General features: G+C 38.9%; 2 protein-coding genes across 6 annotated transcripts in view; both read left to right on the forward strand.

Annotated features, from left to right (window-relative positions):
- The first annotated feature begins 507 nt into the window (after positions 1-507).
- Positions 508-14046, forward strand: LOC141767905 (MAU2 chromatid cohesion factor homolog). Of its 2 annotated transcripts, none has more exons than XM_074635637.1 (18): positions 508-867; positions 1166-1249; positions 3121-3216; positions 3465-3559; positions 4610-4637; positions 4858-5013; positions 5148-5294; positions 6728-6818; positions 6961-7064; positions 7206-7283; positions 7608-7673; positions 7837-7929; positions 9138-9187; positions 9302-9379; positions 9480-9591; positions 12023-12113; positions 12488-12615; positions 12746-14046. In XM_074635637.1, exons 1-18 carry the CDS (start codon positions 523-525, stop codon positions 12818-12820), a joined length of 1917 nt encoding a protein of 638 aa, XP_074491738.1. In that variant the 5' UTR covers positions 508-522; the 3' UTR covers positions 12821-14046. The 2 variants fall into 2 exon arrangements, with proteins under 2 accessions (XP_074491738.1, XP_074491739.1); XM_074635638.1 differs by having other exon boundaries at positions 7837-7920.
- Positions 14047-17335: 3289 nt separating this feature from the next.
- Positions 17336-23845, forward strand: part of gatad2ab (GATA zinc finger domain containing 2Ab) — a 34908-nt gene continuing 28398 nt past the window's right edge. For 2 of the 4 annotated variants that reach the window (XM_074635646.1, XM_074635648.1), the window contains exon 1: positions 17336-17516. The gene's annotated coding sequence lies outside the window, so the exon portion shown is untranslated. The remainder of the gene's footprint in view (positions 17517-23845) is intronic. The other 2 variants (XM_074635647.1, XM_074635649.1) reach the window with 1 other exon arrangement.

A 23845-nucleotide genomic window follows, 5' to 3' on the forward strand; every position in this document is an offset into this window, starting at 1 on the left:
ATATGGAGGACCACAAGAGTCATGTAAATAGTAATAAAGCATTTAATTTATTAATAACTAATTGTACAATACAAATAGCCATCAATACATTTTATAAATTGATTTATTAATGCATGAATAAATGTACTACATAAAGTATATTTCATTTGTAAATTATTTTTATAATTCTTCTTTTTATTGCCCATTCAAATGTCATATAATGAATTATTTTGTAATTTATTACATTTATTCATACATTAGTAAATTAATTTGTAAACAAATTTATTAATGGCTATTCTTTTTATTGTACAGTTAGTTATTAATCAATTAAATGTATTAAATTAAATTAAATTAAATTAAATTAAATATATGTTATGTAATGTCCCATGAAATGGAAATAGCTGCAGCCCTTGAGGAAATTAGTTCACTTGTACCTCTTGTCTTTTTTAAAAACTATAAATACACAACGTCTTTTATTAAACTATGTATGTTAGTTATACATGATTAAATGTTTACTAAAAAGAAGAAAAGCAAACAAACGCTATGGATTTGGGTTTTTCCGCGCTTGTGATCGTGGGTTCTCTACATGAGCGGACCTGGCAACCCGCGCGTCTGGTCCGCCGCGCTGAGCGCCTTGTTGTTGTCGGGGTTAAGATGGCGTCTAACGTGGAGGCCCCGGAGCGCTGGTACCTCGCCCTGCTCGGCTTCGCGGAGCATTTCAGAACCTCCAGTCCGCCCAAGATCCGCCTCTGCGTGCACTGCTTACAGGCGGTGTTTCAGTTCAAACCGCCCCAGAGGATCGAGGCCCGGACGCATCTTCAACTGGGCTCGGTTCTGTACCACCACACCAAGAACAGCGAGCTGGCGCGCAGCCACCTGGAGAAGGCGGTGAGTGACGGGACGTGTGATGCAGGAAAGAGCGGGGATGAGGCGGAGGGTGTAGGCCGCGAGGCAGCAGAAAAACAGCAGAAAACAGCGAATATCTTTAACTATGTGTTCATTTAGGGAGGTTTAATGTGTATAGAAGTTGACTTTAAAGATTCATTTAGTGTTTTGTTAAATATTTGTCCACCCCTTTTGCTGTTTTCTGAGGTGTTAGCTGAAATACGCCTCGTTATGGGATTATTAATGCTTCATAAAGACAGTAAACACAAAACTAACCTTCTCCTGTCTTCTTGTTCTGCAGTGGTTTATCTCTCAACAAGTCCCTCAGTTTGAAGATGTCAAATTTGAAGCTGCCAGCATCTTGTCAGAACTCTTCTGTCAACAGGTAAGATCATGTTTTAATCACATTAAAGGTCCCATATTATAAAAAAAAGTGAGATTTTCATGTTTGTTTTTTTATTATAAAGCAGGCTTAAGTTCTATATAAATACTGTGAAAGTATTGAAACACTCAATCCACAGGGAAATACACACAGCCCGTATTCAGAAACTCTGCATTTGAAACAAGCTGTCAGGATTTCTGCCCATTCGTGATGTCACAAATATACAATATTTAGACCCTTTACACAGATTTAAATGTAAACATTCTAAATGTGTCCCGGTTTATTCCTGGTTGCAGTGGATGTGAATGTCATCAGCTGACAGGAAGTACACATGGACCCAAGCTGTTGTCTAGTAACGCAATTCTGTTGCAATTCTGTTGCAATTCTGTCAAAATGCGCTAAAACGGAGCGTTTCAGACAGAGGGTAAATACAGGCATATTCAGGTTGACAGTATCAGGAAAATAAAGTTGTTTTTTTTAACATTACAGCATGTAAACATGTTCCAGTAGAAACACAAAATGCAACTATGAACCTGAAAATGAGCACGATAGTGGACCTTTAAAGTCATTATTTTTTTGCAAGGTAACGTTAGAGGTAACATTAGCTTGTAACAGTGCTGTCAACACCAATCTATATATTTAATCATGTGAGGGTCACTGAGAACCCAGACAGAAGTAATGTGTCATTTTCTGTCATGGACATCTGAAGCATCAGTTCCAAACCTTGTTTATAGAATCAGGTTTATTGCCTAAAAGGTTTCCTCATACAAGGAATTTGCATTTTTAAACATTGCAAAAGTCAAGAAACAAGAAGAAAATTTGACTAAAAAATATGAAAAATATTATAAAAATATGTAGGCTACTACTATATCTACTACTATATCTACTAGTTTATCTATTGTATAACCAATCCCCATAAAATGAGAAAAAAGTTACATTCTTACACAGAGTTACAATGACAAGATTAGAATAGAATAAAAAGCTTTATTGTCATTCAGTTCAGTTCAGACAACTTTATTCATCCCCAAGGTGGCAATTCATTTGTAGCATTCCCAGTCCATACATCCATACGTACAACAGACAGCCAATAATTAGTTAAGTCAAAGGAAACATATTAAAGGCATGGGGCAGTCGGAGCGACAAGTTACAATAAGAACCATATAAATAGGATTATGGCAATAAAAGCCAAAATATAAGAAACAATATATAAGAACAACATATCTTAAAGTTCCTCTAAATAACAGTCATATAAAATGGGTATGGTCTGTGTTCAGCAGCTTAACAGCAGAAGGGATAAAGGACTTGGAGTAACGATTTGTTCTCCTTAAGGGCACATTATAACGTCGGCCTGAAGGCATCAGAGAGAATTCAGCTGAAAGAATGTGATCTGGTTGGCTGATAATTTTTTTTGCTTTCTCGGCCACCTGATTCTCCCAAATTGTGCCCAAGTCCTTCTGCTGAACTCCACTAATCTTGGAGCACACTTTGACTATACTATTTAGACTGTTCTTGTCCTTCACAGTATTGTATATTGTATTGAATACAACGAGATTCACAGTTGTCACTTCTGATCAGTGCTTTAAAACAAATACTTGACAAGACTAAACCAGGCAGATAAAACATATAACAGGTAAAACACACATAGTTATAAAGCACATAAAACAGGTAAAGTAGATAAGTAATAAATAAATATAAACAGAGGTAATACACTAGAAGTATAAAATATATAAATAGATGTAATGTAAACAGAGGTCATTGCACTTGTAAGATAGGTAGGGTTGTGTATGTCATGGTTGTACGTGCAGGGTAGGCTGTGCAATGTTATTTATTATTGATTGTTGACTATTGATCCTTTTTTTTTAATCAATTTTCAGAATTTGGTGGACTCTGCAAAACCCCTCCTGCGCAAGGCCATCCAGATTTCACAACAAACCCCATACTGGCACTGCAGATTGTTGTTCCAGTTGGCGGTATGTATCAGCAGGAATAGGGAGGGGGGTGACATTGTTTTGCACTCACAAAGTCATTTCAATGCGCAGGTCCAACAGTGTTTGACGTATTTACAACCGCCTTATTGAAATCTGTGTGCTGTTTGTTTGCCCAACACTTGTACTTTGTCTGTTGTCTTATTTCGATTTTTGAAAGAGTCTAGACTGTGTGTCCAAATAGCAAAAGAGTCCCCCAGCAAAGACAGGAATGTTGTTATTGCCTCTTTCAGCAACTTCATACACTGGAGAAGGACTTGGTGTCAGCATGTGACCTGCTGGGGGTTGGAGCCGAGTACGCCCGAGTGGTTGGGTCAGAATATACCAGGTAAATGTCACTGAATACTCTTGTTGACTGCATATTTAAGGCTTTTAGTGGTTAGCATCTGACATCTCATGTTTTACAAACATTACTATTAATTTCGGGCACGCAAAAAAAAATTGTTAAAGAGTAATTTGTAAGTCTCCATTTGCCGACTACACCCTCACCGATCCACTCCCCTTCAGTTTGCATATTTATACGGAGGGTTTGCCATCTTAAGGTCTTTCCCAAGCCAAGTAATAGAAAGTGGACAATGAAACTCTTGACAGAAATACTGTTTTGTTTAGAGCTACAACGATTAATCGATGAGTTGTCAACTATTAAATTAATCGCCAACTATTTTGTTAATCGGTTTGAGTAATTTTTTTAAGGAAAAAAGGCTAAATTGTCTGATACCAGCTTCATAAATGTGAATATTTTCTGGTTTCTTTACTCCTCTATGACAGTAAACTGAATATCTTTGAGTCGCGGACAAAACATGACATTTGATGATGTCATCTTATACTTTGTGAAACACTGATCAGCATTTTTCACCATTTTCTGACATTTTATAGCCCAAACAACTAATCAATAAATCGAGAACATAATTGACAGATTAATCAACAATGAAAATAATCGTTAGTTGCAGCTCTAATTTTGTTGCTGACTTCCCATTTCCAAAATCCTTCAACAGATACGCCAGTGCCACGAATACAGGAAACATCATTTACATTTATCAAACTACATATCCTAAATCAAAGTTCCGTTTAGCTACTTTGCAAATGTTATTTTTGACCTCTCAAATCACTTAATCTCATTGCATAGAAAATACATTCTTTGCTGTCCATCTTTATTTAAAGTAAAATGTTGCTCTTGTAAATGTTTAGAAACTAACGCACCCCTCTCTTGTGATAGACGCACTTCACCAGTTCTGAGTACTTGCATTTTAACACGCCTTGTTACTGATGCACCCTTGCTACTAATAAAACTGTGGCACACACGGCTTCTAAATATATTTGTATAAATTGGCTGATTACTTGATGGTGAAAAAGCTTACTTGGTGTTTTTGCTTTCTAGGGCACTGTTTCTCCTCAGTAAAGGAATGGTGAGTCATCTGCTCTACTTTACTTTGTTATGCTATTTATGCTGTTACACCATGGCAGTAGAAACAAGGATTTCTTTGTCTCCAACACCACACATGCTTTTCTTGCGTCATTTGTTTGTGTATATCAATACACTTAGTAATACCTATACCACAGTTGTTGTTTTTAAACATCAAATTCTGTCAAGGTTTGATTGTGGTGATGTGTTTCTTTATCTTCTAGTTGCTGCTAATGGAGAGGAAGCTTGGGGAGGTGCATCCTCTGCTCACACTGTGCGGAACTATTGTAGAAAACTGGCAGGGAAACCCCATCCAGAAGGAGTCCCTGAGGGTCTTCTTCCTGGTCCTTCAGGTCACACACTACCTGGATGCCGGACAGGTAGGAAAACCAGTCTGGAAGGGTTAGATTAAGTGGGACAGAGTTGTTTATACTGGTTTAAATTACTGTTCTGGTTGTCTCAAACTACTTGAAGCTGAGATGGTATATATATTGTCATGTCCATGTCTCCCCAGGTGAAGAGTGTGAAGCCGTGTCTGAAGCAGCTGCAGCAGTGCATCCAGACCATTTCTACACTCCACGATGATGAGATTCTTCCCAGCAACCCAGCTGACCTCTTCCATTGGCTGCCCAAGGAACACATGTGTGTCCTCGTCTATTTGGTAAGGCCACTTCTCTTTCTTTGCCACATTAACATTCTCCCAAGACAACACCAGGGCTGTTGTTGCTTTGATTTTTGTGGTTATACTGCAGTCTTAGTGTGTTTTTAGATTAGTAGCAAACTACTGGATTCTCCAACTTAACACACCGACCACATTAGCCACATTTCAGCTAGTTTTTAGTAGAGATGCATGGATCAGTCAGCCACCAATCGAAACCGGCCAGTTGTCAGCTGATCGGCCATAAGCCGTGGAGGAACAACCTTAAAAACATTTGGAACAACTTTGAGATTTGTTTAAGTGAGAGAAGGTTTTTAAACGTGTTGCAGTTTTGGAGAAAATGTTAGTTAATTAATAGTTAGTGTTTGGGTTGCACAATAAATCAAAATTATATCGAAATCGCAATATGGCTTACTGCAATTTTCAAATCACAGGAGGCGCAATATTTGCTAAATGGGAAATGTGCGTCAAAATATCATTTAAAAAACTAACTACTAACTAAAAAAAACTAAATATTGTCCTGTCCTACACATCATAATCTACAGACTCAAGAAAACATCTTTGTTTGGTACAGATTCCTGCAAAAAGCTCACACCATAACCACTTTGTTTTTCAAGAAAAATGTGAAAAATCCCTGTAGAAATTATTGTTCCCTCTAATATCGCAATATCAGTCAAAATAATCGCAATTGGATATTTTTCAGAATCGTTCAGCCCTAGTCCATGTTTTAATATGAATTACAATTTCCCACGTAAGAAAAGTTACTAAAATGTTTGTGTATGCGGAATTATAGTTCTTAGAAGAAAAAAAATCTGAATCGGCATGTCAGCCTTTTAAAAAATCGGAAATTGTAAACGGCCAAGACAATTGCAATTGGGGCATCTCTAGTTTTTAGTTTAACTTGGTGTAGTCTATAAGTGGTTTTAGGTCATGAAGTAAAGTACTCACCTTACATCAAGAATGTAGTTTTCAAAGAACACTTCCTGAGCATGTAACCTTGTGCGTTTGGAATTTTTAAAGTGAAATTGTTTTCATCAAATATATTTGATACTTTGTTGGTCTTCTGTTGTGCTTTTATCCTCTTAAAGGATGCACACTGTAACAGCCGGGAAAGATTAGATGTTTTTGGCCTTGGAAATAATAGTCACACTACATTCCACACCTGAACCAGAATGCATTTTGACAGAAGAAGAAGAGAGCACAAAGACAAGAGGTCGCCTTGCTGAAGTGTTTTCATTATTCGTTTAAGATGCATCTAAAACTTTGTAATTAAAAGAAAACCAGTAATCAAGCCTTTATAAAGGACACAGTTAGTATTATCCTCATGGATAACTTGACGCAACTGCTGTGTTGCAGCGATTTGGTTAACATGCACGTCATCATTAGGAATTGATTCACACAGTGCTTAATGTGAAGTCTTTCTTGTCATTTTACAGGTGACCGTCATGCACTCCATGCAGGCAGGCTATCTGGAGAAAGCCCAGAAGTACACAGACAAAGCTCTTATGCAACTAGAGAAACTAAAAAGTGAGTTACCCAACGTGTTCCTGTGCTTCCCTAAAATTATTTAATATTTATTCATAACTATATAATGGGGAACTGAGCTTTTCACACATATTTAGCACAACTTGTTTGTGTACCCTTTTTAATTGTTATCTCAATGTTTCAGTGTTGGACTGCAGCCCCATCCTCTCTACCTTTCAAGTCATTCTACTGGAGCACATCATCATGTGTAGACTCGTCACGGGCCATAAGGCCACTGCGTTACAAGAGGTATGTATCCATGCTTACGTTGTCTTTAATTTGTGGCTGTGATGCAGCAGATGCAGTCCAGCAGCTTTATTTTGTAGCATGTCACAAAACCGGATTTGCATGCTTGAATGAGCTTGTGAATGTTCTGTTCTGTCCGTCAAGATCTCACAGGTGTGTCAGCTGTGCCAACAGTCCCCCAGGTTATTCACCAACCACGCTGCTCAGCTTCACACGCTATTAGTGAGTATTTTCAACCTTAAACATTTGTGTTTGCCTTAGGGTTTCTACTGCAAGGCAAGTTTTAAGACAAAAAACACAGAATGTATGAGATCATAGTCACAAATTCAAGCACAATAAGTTGCACTAAACTAAAACGTGTGTTTCTCTGTAATATCTACTGAAAACAAATCAATCCATTGTCAGTAGTTAACTTTTTATTTTACTTAGTTTTTCTTAAGACTATTCCAAAAGCTCTTATTCTGAAGAAACCACATTTTTTTCAATACTACTGTCTGTTTTGGTTACAAATTGACATCTGTTCCTGTTGCTCTCGTCATGTCCCAGGGTCTGTACTGTATCTCAGTGAACTGTATGGATAATGCAGAGGCACAGTTCACCACAGCTTTGCGGGTGAGTAACGTGGTGATGTTACTGCCTCTCCTCACATAATGTCACCTGTGTCTTTCTTCTTTCTTTGACTCGCATTACTTCTTTTCTCTTCTTCTTCTACTACTCTGCTGCTGCAGTTGCTCTCTCCTCTTATCTCAACGACGTCCCTATTGTTGTGTTTCAGCTCACCACACACCAGGAACTGTGGACATACATCGTAACCAACCTGGCCAGTGTCTACATAAGGGAAGGGAACCGACACCAGGAGGTCAGTGAAGTAATAACGGCTCACGTCTTTAAATTACAACAATTATTAGAGATGATGAGTTTGTGAAGTATGATGCTGAGACCATCTTATCCACAACAGCGACTTCAGAGAGCAGACACAGAGAACACGTTGTTTATTTAGTGTTGACTGATTGACAGCAATACAGATGAATCTTCATAGTGTGCATGAGTGATGAATGTCCACTGAATGAATAACTCAATTGAGAATGGTTTCTGTAAGACAGAATAAAAATTATACAAAGAATGTTGCAAATTGCAAACTTATTAGTGATTGAATCTGAATAACAGCAGCAGAAACAAGCTCAGAAACTGCCACTTAAAGTGCTGTACTGTGTCGTATCTCACAGTGAAACAGCATATTTGAGCTGTGTGTCGTTACAATAGGGATTTAAATCAAATAATTTGCATTTGATTGGGACTGCTAAGTACTCAGATACTGAGACATAAATGAACAGTTAACACAGGGACACACGATTAAAACTGGGGAAACGTATTTTTAATTTCTTTGGGACTTTGGGACCACATCAACCACCAGTAAATAAGTTCTGCATTCTATTAATAATTTACTTTCTTAATGAATGCGGGTTCTGCAGCCGCAGCGCACTGATGGTTTCTGATATAACCCCAGTTCTTACCTGAATAACACTAGGACCCTGGGCCGACCAAAAGGGGTGCCTGACTAAAAGTAACAACATAAAACCCAGTATATTATGAAAATAGTAGGGAATTTACAACAACAATGTAATGCAATGAAGCCCTTTTAAAAGAAGTGGTTAGTATACAGGATATTATGTTTGCGGTTTATGTATTTTTAGAGCCCGATCAGCATATCTGATAGCTTACCACAGACATATTGGTTGTTGACCACAGAGTAACAAGAAATTGCTGCAAGAAAGGCCAAATTTACTACATGTCTGTTGTAATTTCGAAACAGTAATGCCATTACATAGTTTGTCCACTAGAGTACGCTGTTGAGTTAATTTTCCAACTGTAAAATGTCCTACTCAGCACAGTACTTTGATAACCAAATTTAAGTGATTGTTGTCTTCTTCTTCTAAGAGCACAGTCTGTGGAGTATAGTTATAAAAGCATGCTCTTATTTTGAGAAAAAAAGGAAACCTAAGTGTAAACAACCCTTTTAATAATATCTAATAGGTTCACTTTTAAAACTTATTTCCTGTTTTATTTCTTCTTCAGCTGTACAGCCTCCTAGAAAGAATAAACCCAGACCATAACTTCCCAGTAAGGTAAGAGGCATAAGGTTTTTTTTACAGTTTGTGTTTATATATAATAGCAATGCATTTTGTTGAAACTGGTTCAGATTGTTAAATATACAACTTTTGTCTTTGTTTTGGATTCAGCTCCCATTGCCTCCGTGCTGCAGCCTTCTACATCAGGGGACTCCTGTCCTTCTTTCAAGGACGCTACAACGAGGCCAAGTATGTCAGACCTTAAATTGCTTCATGGAAAACCTAAACACCTACAGATCCACCCTGTGCCTGTACATATGTTATATATGTGTATATTGTCATGTTCCAGACGCTTCTTGAGGGAAACCCTGAAGATGTCGAATGCTGAGGATCTGAACAGACTGACTGCCTGCTCCCTGGTTCTGCTGGGACACATCTTCTATGTACTGGGCAACCACAGAGTAAGACTAAGATATACATGACAAATTTAACCTAATACCTCGCACAAAAGCTGATATTCATCTTACAATATTTGGTCTATGGCTGCGTCTGAAATCACATACTATGCACTACATACTCAATATGCGTGTTATCGTTCAACATCCCGTACCTACCTCATGAGACCAAATGAGGATTTGTGATAATCATAAAGTCTGGACTAATATAACTAATATATAAAAACTATACTACTCTTAGCAAAGTGGAATTTTATACTTACACTTAAGCGTTATTGATGTTAGAGTTGTCCGCCATTGTTTGTTATGAACGTTGTCGTCACTACCGCATTGCATGGTGGGATATTTATGCCGGTGTAGTGTCCAGCGTTGCATACTGTAATACTTCATCGGAAATAGTATGCAATTCAAGTACTCTTGGTTGCATACTAGGGTTTCGGACACACTAAAATATCACACACACTGTTTTAGCGTACTAAATAGCATGTTAGTACGGAATTTCGGACGCAACCTGTGAACTCGGTTGAATAACAGCTGTTGAAACAACTAGGTCACCAGACCAGAACATTTTTGTCTTATCTTTTTTTTAGTCAAATCAAAGATAAGAATAAAATGTTGTAATGTTTTTATCTGTTCTTGTTCACCCCCATGATGTACCGTGAGCAGCTGGCGCTTCCTTTGTAAAACCGTTTGTCCAGAGTTTTATAAATCGGGACGTTATTTTTTTTGCAAACCATATAAACAATCTTTGTAATAAATCACAATCAACTTCACAGGATCTTTCCAAATCCATGCCTCATATCCCGCCTCGTTAGCCCCTATAATGAACTTTTAATGGCTCTATTGGTGAATGTATAGATATGCACATAAATCAGCTTGTTTTTTTAGGTTGAGGCCAGATGAGCTGTACTGACTTTATTGTTGTGGCATGACCAAATTAAAAAATAAATGAGTGATGGCACTGAATGAAGCCAGCTCAGGTTAGCTGACTCGTCAGTGTTCACGCGTCACAGTTGAGCCGCTGAAGCATGTTTGTGTTAGTCAGCAAAGCATCGGTGCCATTTGATTGGGTCAGAGCACATCCACCTTGAGACTTCATCATTAATGTTCTTTCAAAGTAGGAGGTGCACTGCAGCTAAATGGGCCCTTCCATTCTTGTGCTCACGTAAGATGACAAAACAAAAATAAGTTCTATGAAGCCACGAGATATAGATCCAATATCAACTGACAGAGAAACACTGAGATACTATAGGAATATTTTAGTAATTTATAACAATGGAATAACACTTATATAACACTTCTATAACACTTCTATACTAAAACATATTCAACAAAACAAATTCCTTTTCCTACAGAAGCTAATTTGAAGCAAACATTTTAATAATTTGTGAGAGATTATTTATTTATTTATATTTTCTGTGCACAAATTATTAATTGTGTTAATGTATTATGCACATGAATGATCCAAAAATAACCCCAGCTCTGTAGGATGCAATAGCATGCACATACAGTGAAAACCGCTTACAGTGATCAACCGCTTATATGGATCAAAAAGCTTGGGACATAATCATTCCTATACAGATGCTGTTTAAATAATTTGCTTAATTTATTCATTTTGGTCGTTTTCATACCTGACAATATATGGAAAAACATTTTAAAACTGTATTAGACTAATGTTAATTCACTTTTTGTATTGTTTTTTACTTTACTCCCTTGATACTTTGCCTCGCAGAGCGGCTGGTGCTGTATGCACATTGAAATCAAGATGGGGAAGAATAGAGTAATCTTCTCTCTGCGCCACCGAAGCGACGGCAGCAGTAGGCTATGTAGACGGGACGCCTCCCCTCCGTGGTTCATCTGCATGCACCGTCTGCGTTGCAATAACACAGAGCCGGCCAAAAACGCCGGCAGTGTCTCACCCTCGATGAGGGAAAAGGCAGAAGAATTGTCAGCGAGGCAGTAAATAGTGAAGCGGTCCACTTCATTACTTTGTATTCATGTAATAAATATACAAAATGTCAATTAGATGGTAATCTGCATGAGAATTTGAAAATAATCATCCACTTTATAGTGATCAATTTGACCTGGACGGACGCGATCACTATAAGCGGTTTCCACTGCATATTGAAAGCCTGTTAATGCTTACAATATAGGCGCTTCTCACAGCAGCCTTTTTGACATGTCCTAGCAGGGTAAACACAGGTGTAAGTGATCAAATGAATCCTGTTCTCTTTAGTGTGTCAGAGCCATTCCAGTTAGCCAACATGCAAATTACCAGGGCCCTGCCCCCCCCCCTCTAAGTGGAACAGGGTCATAGTTAATGTTATTAATTACACCTGTGTTTACCCTGCAATGACATGTGAAAAGGGCCTATTTATAAATGAGGATCGCCTTGTCGTGGTTTGTTTTCTAAAAAGTTTCCCTTTTGTCTTTTTAGGAAAGCAACAACATGGTTGTACCTGCCATGCAGCTGGCCAGCAAGATCCCCGACATGTCTGTTCAGCTCTGGTCTTCAGCGCTGTTGAAAGGTATGACATACATGACCTTTTCCTTTATCTCACACATCATTTGCGGTCTTAGATTATGTGCTTGTTAAACAGGCTTTGCATGCCCTATTTACTGTGAGAATACTTGACTACACTAGCTGGATCAGGCATCAGTGACAATGGGGCCGATCTATTCAATTCAATTCTATAAGTATATACTATATACATTATATATGGGAATTTTAATTCCTGTTTAAGTTTTGACTAATTCGTTGCAGCTCTACAGGTTATTAATTCAACTCTGGTTTCGGATCGGTCCTCTGTATCTTCAGATACCCAAAGTCCAGGTATTGCTATCGGGACTGAAAAAGTTGGATGAATGCATCTCTAATATTGACCATGTGTTGTGCTTGCAGACTTGAACAAGGCCCTGGGGAACACCATGGATGCCCATGAAGCAGCCCAGATGCACCAGAACTTCTCCCAGCAGCTGCTGCAGGACCACATCGCTGCCTGCAGCCTTCCTGAGCATAACCTCATCAGTGTATGTGACACAGATTACAGTTTCCCTGTCATTACTCTTCATTATCACTTCTCACTCTTCTGCATCTCATTTTCCGTGTCTTTATTTTAGCAGTGATGAGATTACAGTATTTTTCTGTTGTGTTTTTCAGTGGACCGATGGCCCCCCTCCTGTCCAGATCCAAGCCCAGAACGGCCCGACCACCAGCCTTGCGAGCCTGCTATGAGGAACCTTCTGTCTGGCATATGGCGGTAGCTGGTACATTATCACAAGCAACAGATTGATGCCTAACAACCTGCTATCAGACCACTGTAGCTGAAAGGATTTTTTTTAACAGGTCACAGAGTTCGGGCCTTCACTTTATTCGCTTCTCAAGATTGCTTCCTGATTGTCTGCTATCACTTCTTTAATTGTTGTAAAGCAATTACAACTACTGTTGTACATGTATTTCACACTTTCTGATGGCGTGGACGGATGCAGGGCAGAGGGTCAGACTCTTGATTAGAGTAGTGAAGGACACATAGCGACGTATAAAAGGGCTTCTTTGCCTCAGATATAGAGAACCCTTCTCTACGTTTGCCAGGTTGCTTTTCCATTTGTTGGAGAGAAAAAAGGAGGGAGTAAGTAGGGGAGGGGAGGGGCAGTAAAGAAATGTAGAAGAAATTAATTTATTCATGTTGATATTTTTGTATCTGTTGGTAAATATTTTACATCTCGCCTTTTTTGTATGGAACCTGTTTTTTTTTCATGCATGGAAGTTACTGATTTGGACTCCCTGTACACTAGTTTGGGTTGCGAACAATAAATTGGTTGATAATTTTTTGCACATATTAGAAAGAATAGCAACATCTTGTAATATATTTTGACACAATAATCAGTTGAAACCACAAATTGTCCGTTGACAGCTCGTCTGTGGACCAGGATATTCCTCTGTTGGGTCCGTTGATGAGCAATGTTTAAATACTTTTCAGTTTTATATCATCTGTTGGCTGCCAGGGTTGCCACACACCCTTTTAAAGCAACATTTAACTAATGTATTTTTCCATAATATATTAATTCCAATGTTGATGTATTAATTTCTACAAATCAGGTCTAGACTCTTGGAGCTTACGGTAACCTTCAGATATTCAAAAAGCGAATTTATTTTATTTTGTTATATTTTAATTTGTCTCGATAGTTCTACTAAAATGGTTTCTTTACAGTATGTTTGTATAGATTTGCCACTCGTTGAACCTTTATTGTACAGTGACATTTTATAAAGTCAATTTAGTAAAGTGTGATATGTATTTTTAGCTATCCTATGTAGAAATCTCAATGCTTGGTATTTAAGGCACTCTGTAAGGAACACAGTTTAAGCTTGAGTACTAGCCATATTCTATCCAATGCCTATGTTTTTAATGCTTACATTGTTTTCAATAATTTTCCAATAAAAATATGATTGAAAATTTGTAATTTGCAGATTTAACTATCTGTTTGTCGACATTATGCTGTTTTGTTTTTTAAGCCTTTCAGTGCGTGGGTGCTGATTGCTTAATAATCATGTTTAGTGGAGCCAAACTGGGACACTAAATACCACTGATGACTTCAACAGGTTAAACAATAGGAATGGAATGTGAATACTGGAGCTGTATGATGCACAGTAGTTAGTTGTCAACTACTGCAGTAGTTAGTTGTCAACTACTGCAGTAGTTATAGTAAGAGTTAGTGATGAGCATGTTTTTTAAGTAGCCTGTAGGTGGTGCTAGAGTTCTCAAATGTGTTTACATGCGTGTAATTGTCCTGTTCGTCTTTTCTTCTAGACAACATGTTCTAAATACTGTAATATATTTCACTTAATGAACTTTTACTACAAACAGAACCTAGCATTTCTAGAGGAAAATATATGTAAACATCTATCTGGCTAGAATGTACCACCAAAGCTATTACATAGCGTATGCTTTTCAGTGGTTAATCAAATTGATCACTTCATGCTTCTCACAAAGAGCCTAGCAATGTGATTAAGTGCAGTTATCTACTTGTTTTTACTGTGCTTCCAAAGCTTGATTCACTCAGATATCTCTGTATGAAAACTATTCAATGAACTGATTGATTGCATTATATAAAGCAGGTGTTCTTAAACCTTTTTGGGCCAGGGACCCCTTACAGGGGAGAAAATCTGCCAAGGACCCCCTTTTAACCGTAACACAGATTAAGTATATGCTTACTACCATTTGTACTCTTAAATACCATTGGAACTATTTGTATTCTAAAACTTTTCAACTTAAATACTTCCGACCTGTTTCATAGTGAAACACATTTCACTTTCACTTTCACTTTTAATCATGTTAAGTTAATCTTTTATTAGTCTGAAAAGTGGGGAAATTTGCAGTTATTGAATGTTAATACCACTTATGGACTCAATTTGACAGCATGTATAGCCTATATTTCAAGTAATTGATCTTAAAAGCTTTCAGAAAATGAACAGTTGCAAAACTGGCATAGTCCTAATAAATCCAGATATTGCTGTGTGTTACAATCATATTAGAGTTTCAGCGTGGGTGGGAGTAATGGACACAATATGCTTGTTTTATTGGCGCAAATGGTCCCCATCTGTAGACATGCACTTTATAATGATAGAGCACAATTAGCAAATTATTTCGCGGACCCCCCTGACAGAGTGCCATGGATCCCACTTTGAGAATCACTGATATAAAGAAGAGGAAATGCAGTAGGGATGTTATGATTTGAAATGTTGCCCCTCCACACTACCAAGTGGATTTAACAAGCTATTTGCGGCTTGTGTGGAATTCTACACTCAGCCTTTTATGTATCCTGTGGGGTTAACACAGCACAGACACTTGAATGAACCAGTGTTGAGCTATCCCAAGGACTTTTGTGCACACGTCCATCCCTGCACCTGTTCAGTGAATTGGTTTAGAGAGGTGAGAAATGAGAAGAAGGCTGCTGCTCTCATGCCTCCTTTAGCAGGCCCCATAGAGCAGCTTGAATAGGAATACACCTGAGAGCACTTCCTCCATATTGTAGCTAAGGACTCCCTGATCTTCTGCACCATTATTTCCTTGGCTTGAACCTCTACAAGGCAGGTGGTAAACTGTGATTCAAAGAGGTGATCATTTTCAAGGTCTGCAATTAGCCAGGAAACATAGGGGGGCTCTCAGTCAGTGAGGATAACCTCAGGAATTCCCACACCAGCACCAGATCACAAGTTGTGTCCACAGAGGTGGCCTGGCTAGTTATGTAGTCCAGCCGCATGTCAAGCCAAGCCAGCACATGTGTATGGGAAAGGGTCTCTTGTGTCTCTGTGTGTACTTCAGGAGCAGGCTGACCAGGTACACCCTGAGGACAACAGTGTACCTCAGAAACATAGTGGCTCTCAGGAAGGTGGCATGGGGACTCTTGTCTCTGTTGATCCTGGAGCTGCTACAGGGTCCTCTGTGGTCACAGAGGAAGATCCTGAGGGGTTGGAAGTGAGCCAGATCCATGAAATGTCTAAGGATTATTTAACTGTTAAATATCCAGCATAAACAAATGCACCATACAATCTTGTTTAATTGACTCAATTAAAGCAGCAGTGTGTAGAAATGGAGCAAATATGATTAAAAACTCCTAATGGGATGTGCAAAATTTCACAGATTTGAGGAAAACAACCAATCAGAGCTGAGCTGGAGCCCGCCGTCTCTGAGCAGCTGTCAATCACTCTCAAACTCCGATCAAACGGTCAAACTAGGCAGCGCTGATCAAAAATGAATCAATATTCTGTTCGTGTAATGCCTCTTGCATAAAAATGTTTTCAGAAACCTCTTGTAGTGTACTGTTTAGCTGTAAAATGAGAATGTTGAGATCAGTTGAGGAAATACCAAGCACCGCCCACCAGCTGGAGCACAGCCAATAGGAACGCTCAATAGGAACACTCTCTCTCTGAAATGACCTGTGATTGGCCAAAGTCTCCCGTCACGGGCTAGATTTAATAAAGCCTGAAACAGAGCCATGAGGAGGTGCAAAAGTCTAGTTTTCTCTCAGAACACTTGAATTACAATATGCTGAAAGGTTCCTTCTGGAAGTAGATTTCGGAGTCTGAGGTGTAGGACATCCCGCCTCAGGAACAGCACGTACCCTGATGCTATATGGCACCTCAACTCTAATGCATAGGCTCTTTGCAGGAGGAAATTGAGCTCCAGTCAACATGCACTTAGGAATGTTTTGCAGTAGACACTTTAGGGGAAGTTGCAATAGCACAAGGCTCTTCACAGTATTTTAGCATTTTAGGATTTTATTGGTCTGAATGATTGTATAAATGTAGGTGGTTGTCTTCTATGTTTTTTATATGTGTGTGCTTTTGTCTTTTGTCTGTTTTTAATGAACACTGCACCGAAACAAATTCCAATCAACTGTGGGTTGACATGGTAATTAAAGTATTGATTAATTGATTCATTGATTATTATGGTATTTTTTGCCCGATGATGCCAAAAACATTCTCCCAACTGCAGGTTTAAGAATGATTCAGTGAACAAAACTCCTGTTGTGTCACACAAGCATAATACAATTAAATGAGTACAATAATAGGTTATTATACAATTAAATAGTGGTGTTTATTTATTTATATGCTCTTTTTAAATTTAATTTGGAGTTTTAAGTTTGCCATTCAATCCTGTCCCTATAGTCACACAAACGCATCATTTTCTCTTTACATCCTGTGTTGGGGAACTTAACATTTCCGAGGTGTGTATGAACGCAGCATGACGCCGCCTGGCCGCGGTGGCTCATTACATGATGAACCGGAGTGGCAGCGGACAGCAGAGAGAGAGAGAGACGAGAGAGCAGAGAGGGGATCCCCGGGATTTATACCTCTGAAGACAGCCAAACAACCAACATCTGAATAATCACAGGGGGGGGAACACTCGGTCAAGCTCCTCCTAGACTTCGTAAGTTCATTTTATTATCACACATCAACTATTTTTTTTTTAATTAAATCAATTAAATTATGACGAACGACGAAGAGGAAGTTTCTCTTATCGGCGTTAGCATCGGTTGCTAACTTAAAGCTAACTAGCTTAGCATTAGCTTGATGTTAGCTAAAGGTAACAGTTAGTGTGGTCGTTCAGCTACACACACACACACATTTAAACTAACTTCACACCGGCAAAACTTGTATTTAAAAGCACAAATACAGTAAAATATAATGTAAGTTATAATATATATAAACCTTTCAATGAATGCTACTAAACAAAAGAGTTAAAAGTGTAATTATCTGTGTTTAATTATGATTTATTTGTGATTAAGTGAGAGTCTGTCTGGGCAGGTTGAGTGTCCAGGGAGTTAGCTAGTTAGCATGCTAACTTAGCTTAGCTTTAGCCTTTTAACACACTGAGATGGGGTCCATTTCATTGTCTGTCGTGTGTCGGTATTTGGAGACATCCAAGCTATATATGTGAATATCTAGATACACATTTTAAAGGAGTATATGTGTTGAGTGACTTTCCCTATAATCAATATAATATAACCACATAAATAGGCTGTTAGCTCGGGGTTAGGTAGCCACTGGGGTTTCTGTAGCCGGACAGATGGACAGGTTGTTGTTGGCAAGCCAAGTTAACGTTAGCATGAGATAGCTTGTTGTTGTTGTTGACGGGGTTAGTTGAGAAAAAGCATTATTTTGAAGCAAAGTTGGGTTTCACTAAAGTTTATATATATAATAATAAAGCAGTATGATCACTGGTTTAGTGCTAAGCCGGCTGTTGTAGATGGGTTTGATTATTATGGGCTTTCATGGAGCCATTGATCTCAGAAGTTTGTCAGATTAGCTCAACCGTGAAAAGCCTTTTTATGGAGGCGTGTAATGGTGGACGGTGGTGCCTCCGCCAGGGTGTCTGTCTGTCTGTCTGTCCACGACGTGGTAGTAGCAGCTATCACCCACACAACAGATTATATACACAACCAAAACGCCTACTTTGTGTTTGCACCAGAATACTAATATTTCTGATATCAAATTCACCACTTTATGTATATAATGAGGTGGCTCAAATCTAAGGGCATGCTTTATAACTACCATTTCCCCTTTGAAGTCAAGCATTAATGAAAGCATTACTGTGATATGAATCATTTGATCTATCTATCTATCTATCTATTTGATGCTAATTGTGAGATTATATCTGAATCATTTTATCTATCTATCTATCTATCTATCTATCTATCTATCTATCTCTTTGATGGTAATTGTGAGATTATATCTGAAACATTTGATCTATCTATATATCTATCTATTTGATGCCAATTGTGAGATTATATCTGAATTATTAAATTCTCTGTTGTGGCTCAGCGTGTGATGTTTTTTTCAGGCATCTACAGCAAGATAGCTATGGGTGATGTTGTTTTTGAGTGGTCACATCAAGTCAGATTTATTTTCACCTGTCTTTTGAGGTGTGCTTAAAATGAACAGCCGTGTGTATATCCCTACCTCTGCCGAACAAGTGCCCTCCTTTTAAGAGCAAGCAGACAGTTGGCACCCTTGGCTAGTGATGGGGGACACATGTCGCTTTGCATTTTATGTTGGGCCTTGGATTAGCCTGAGGAGGGGTGCCTCTTATGAAAAACCCTCCTGAGAGTGATGTGACCAGACAGGCATGACTCGAGATCCACTCTTATTCTGCTGCATCAGGACTGAAACGTTTTGATAATACATCTGTATGTTCCACCTCCCACTAGGTTTTTTTTTTTTTTTTTTTTTTGCTTGTGTCACAGGCTGAAAGGTACCTTGCCCATTGTTGCCGTTGTTAAGTTTATTATGGTTATATTATACAGTATATTATGGTATTATTCGCAGATCATTCCTTCTGGAATTTAATCTTGCTACAAGTGTCTTTTCAGTTACAACATGTGCAGTTCAATCCTCGTATTGTGCAATGGGCGTAAATGCAAAGAGTTAGGGCTGTCAGTTGATTAAAATATTTAATTGCGGTTAGTCGCACGATTGTCCATAATTAATCACAATTAATCACATATTTTTTATCTGTTTAAAATTTACTTTAAATGCAGATTTGTCAAGTGTTTAATACTCTTATCAACATGGGAGTGGGAAAATATGCTTGCATTATGCAAATGTATTTTTATATTATTGGAAATCAATTAACAACACAAAACAATGACAAATATTGTCCAGAAACCCTCACAGGTACTGCATTTAGCTTAAAAAAATATGCTCAAATCATAACATGGCAAACTCAAGCCCAACAGGCAACAACAGCTGTCAGTGTGCTGACTTGACTATGACTTGCCCCAAACTGCATGTGATTATCATAAAGTGGGCATCTCTGTAAAGGGGAGACTTGTGGCTACTCATAGAACCCATTTTCATTCACATATCTTGAGGTCAGAGGTCAAGGGACTACTTTGAAAATGGCCATACCGTGCCAAAATTTAGCCTACATTTAGAGTGTTATTTAGCCTCCTTTGCAACAGCTAGTATGACACGTTGGTACTAATGGATTCCTTAGGTTTTATAGTTTTATATGATGTTCGTATCATCACTCTAGCTTTAAAACTCAGCCAGCTACAACCTCCCGCTACAACAGTGAATCATGCTTTTTACCAGGAAATGTAACATTCCCCCCACATTCTTCTTTGTTTCTGACCTATTCTAATGATTAACCACAATATTTAGACCTAATACTGGTGATAACTCTCTTCAGGTTAGTATGGTATCGCTCTTATTGTTTCCATCCATCCAAGTCTGGCTGTGGTGTTATCATGATAGCATCTGTGTAGCTCACTGTAGGACACGGTTTTAACGCAGCAGTTGTTAGGGTCTGGTCGAGCGTGAGCCCAGCCATTGTGAAAATGTTAACAGGAAATGCTGGGGAAACCATGAAATCGACCAGCTAGACGGTGTCGATGTGGATGAGAGGCGAGGGACCCTTGTTGTACTATAGTTTTTAAGATTGGGATTATAACCCGTGGTGATATTTTCAGGGAAATACTGACTGTAGGATTCCGACAGTCGTAATCATGTCTTGTGAATCAAATAACTTTGCTTTCATTTCCAGACAGTTGTGATACATACTGCTTGCTACACCGAGCAAAGTTCTTTATGCCATTTTGAATTACTGACTTTTCCTAAAGGTTTGAAAGTGATTGAATGCTTTGGTTCAGATCATGTAGTCAGGTCTTCCAGGAAGGACAGACATGCAAAGTTCAAGCACACTATTCACACAAATGGGAGAAAGGACACATAGAGGGAGAGTGAGACAAGAGGAGAGGCAGAATCCCCCAGGAGGATGAAGATCCAGATCCAAAACATCTGGAATGAGGCGACGACAGTGAGGGGGAGAGTGAGAGGTCCCAGGACGGCCGATTGTCCAGCACAGAGAAGCCTGAGCGAAAAGAGAGGACATGGGGCAGAAGATAGGGGGAGAGAGAGAGAGAGAGGCATACAGCTTGGACGCTTGTGCTTGTGGGACAACAAGCAAACAGAGGGTTAGAGAGATGCAGTGGCTTTCAGGAAGTTTACAGTATTCTCGCCCGCAGGACAAATGTGAACTTTAAATATTCAGATACCATTTAATCCTTCCCGATACTGATTCCGATAACTGAACTTGCGGTATCGGTCGATACCGAGTACCGATCCAATACCAGCATGATAAAAAGTATATATAGTTGTTGTTGTTGTTGTTGTTATTATTTAACAGCTGTTTACTACTGACCATGTATGGATAGTGGACAGTAGTTGCCAGTGGCAGCCTTGATACATCTAGGGCGACAACACAGTGAAGGCTACTGTTTTAGAGCGGCGAAAAAGAATTGATTTCTGGTTAAACAAGTTGATTTTTTTTCTGGGTTAATAAATTATTGATTGGTGCATAGAGTTGCGTACTCGCTGATACTCGATCCTGAATTTTGGTCATTATCGGACGCAACTCTAATGTGAACTATACATGCTAAGCTTAGTAGAATACTTGAAACTGAGACCAACCCGCCTGGGATGGCAGGTTCAAAGTGTGATGTAATCAAACAATAAGAAACTAACTGAAAGCTAAGGCAGAAAAATTAGTTTTAAGTTTGGATTTAAAGACCTCAACAGAGTTAGGCTTGCTGATGTTTTGAGATCCTGCAGCCTGCTGACTTGTTGTTGATGCTGGGGACAGACGTTAGTCCTGTATTCTGAGAGCAGAGAGCACAGGATGGTATAAAGTTTAAGGAGATTAGACAGGTATGAAACGGCGTGCCCATTTACAATTTTGTAACTCCTCAGAAGTGCCTTAAAGTCTTATGTGTTTCAACTTAGCAGATCTATATAGTATTTTTAAGATCTGAATGCTTTCTTGTGCTTTGAGAACTGCCTGTTCTGTCGGTTTCCCTGTTTGTTGTATCAGATGCCAAGAGGACAGGAGTACTTGTTTTGGCCTCAGGGTCCCACCCAAAGGCCTTGGGCAATTCATGGAGCTGGAGAAGAGCAATCTTCCAATGTTTGACAGACTAAACCGTTTCTTGTTTATCCTGTTGGACTTCATATTGACTCAAGCATGTGTATTTATAGTGTGACCAACCTGTCTTACACAGTTGGAGGTACATGAAGGGATTGATGAGTTGGGAATTGACTTAAATGAAGCTAACCTCCTTAATTTCAGTTGCACTATAAACACACTTTGAGTTTAGACTAGTTCATAGCCTCTACCACACTTAATACTTCCCACCTCGACAATAACTTCACTTACTCTGCTATTTGTGTAGCCAATGCCCAATGAAATACTGGTTCAGACTGGACTGGACTTCTGGTATTCCTTCGATAAATAGCCACCTGTTGACCAGGTGGGCCATATGGCTTACAATGAACTGGCCCTTGAATAAATAGTAAGAAGTGGTATTTTATTGTCAAGAGATTGCCCTGCATACCTGTAGAGGCACTGTTTTCATGAGGAGGTATAGAAATTCAGTGAAAATGTTTTCTTTTTGTTTAACGCTTTTTAAACTAAGGTGGGTTGATAAAAATAAAGGGGAGATGGAGAATGTGTAAGACACCCTTTAGTAATTTCTCAGTTGTCATTTCACAATTGCTATTAAAGTAGAAAAGGCTTCAGACAAAAACAAAACTCAGCAGATACAAATAACACCAGTCCTGCTGCCACAGGTGTTCTGGCAGGTATTGTGGGCTCTCTCCCCCCAGCACAAGTAGCCGGTTGAAATGTATTACCCTCCCCACCTGACATATTTAAAACAACACTTAAATGCATGAAAGCTATGTAGTATTGAAGGTAGAGGTAGAACGATTAATCGGCGCCGATAAGATCTTTTTTGGCAGAACTGGGCTCTGATAGTGGCCGATGGCTGCACAGCCGCCACCAGTCATGTGGGAACATACAACACCGTTTTGCATGGAGGCTCCGAACACAAAGTCAAGGTTGAGGGGGAGAAAAAAAGTTATATCTTGAATATATATAACGCAACACTATCAGCTCTTTGTCCACAATACAAGACAGACAGGCAGACAGGAAGGAAAATAAATCATGCACTGTTACTTTAACATACCAATTTGGTGTTCTCTCTTCCAAGTAATCCAGCCACATATCCATTCATGAAATGAAATCGCACACTTAAGGATCCTCCTTACCCTGGGAATATGCACGAACATTAATGGTTTGCAAGAGGGGCATTAACAATGTTACGGGACGCACAACAGAAGTGATCCTGGCCAGTTATACTGTAAGCCACAGAACAGTGCATCGCCCATTTCAAATAAATAGAACATTTTCCAAAAATGTAATCCACCAAATCCCACTTCAGGATATTCTCTTACAAATGATTAAATTCGGAGTGACAAAAAACAGATTTATTAAAAATGCCGTATGCAAAGTAGCTGACTAGGCTGCTGCAGAAGTAAAGAAGATATCGGCCAGTTAATTGGCTATATAACTTTGTTATTACATCGGCCTTTAAAAATCCACTATTGGTCGACCTCTTAATGAAAGAAAGTCCACTTCTGCTTTGTATTCCCTTCAGTGTGTAGCTGTATGGCAACATTTCCTAGAAAAACACCATATTCATTCAACACATAGAGTAATATGCATTCACAGGGGCTTTCCAAAGTTTTGTTTTAGCTAAACAGCCGCCTGCCTGCCTCTGTCTCTGTCTGACCGGCCACTTCTCCAACTATGTTTCTATTAAGTTTTGGTTCCACTAGTGTTTTTATGTGACAACCCACATGACCAGTATTGCCTGAAATAACATCTGATCTGATATAAACAAGACTTATCGCACATTT

The sequence above is a fragment of the Sebastes fasciatus genome, chromosome 5 (assembly GCF_043250625.1).
Source record: "Sebastes fasciatus isolate fSebFas1 chromosome 5, fSebFas1.pri, whole genome shotgun sequence".
NCBI classification, from domain to species: domain Eukaryota; kingdom Metazoa; phylum Chordata; class Actinopteri; order Perciformes; family Sebastidae; genus Sebastes; species Sebastes fasciatus.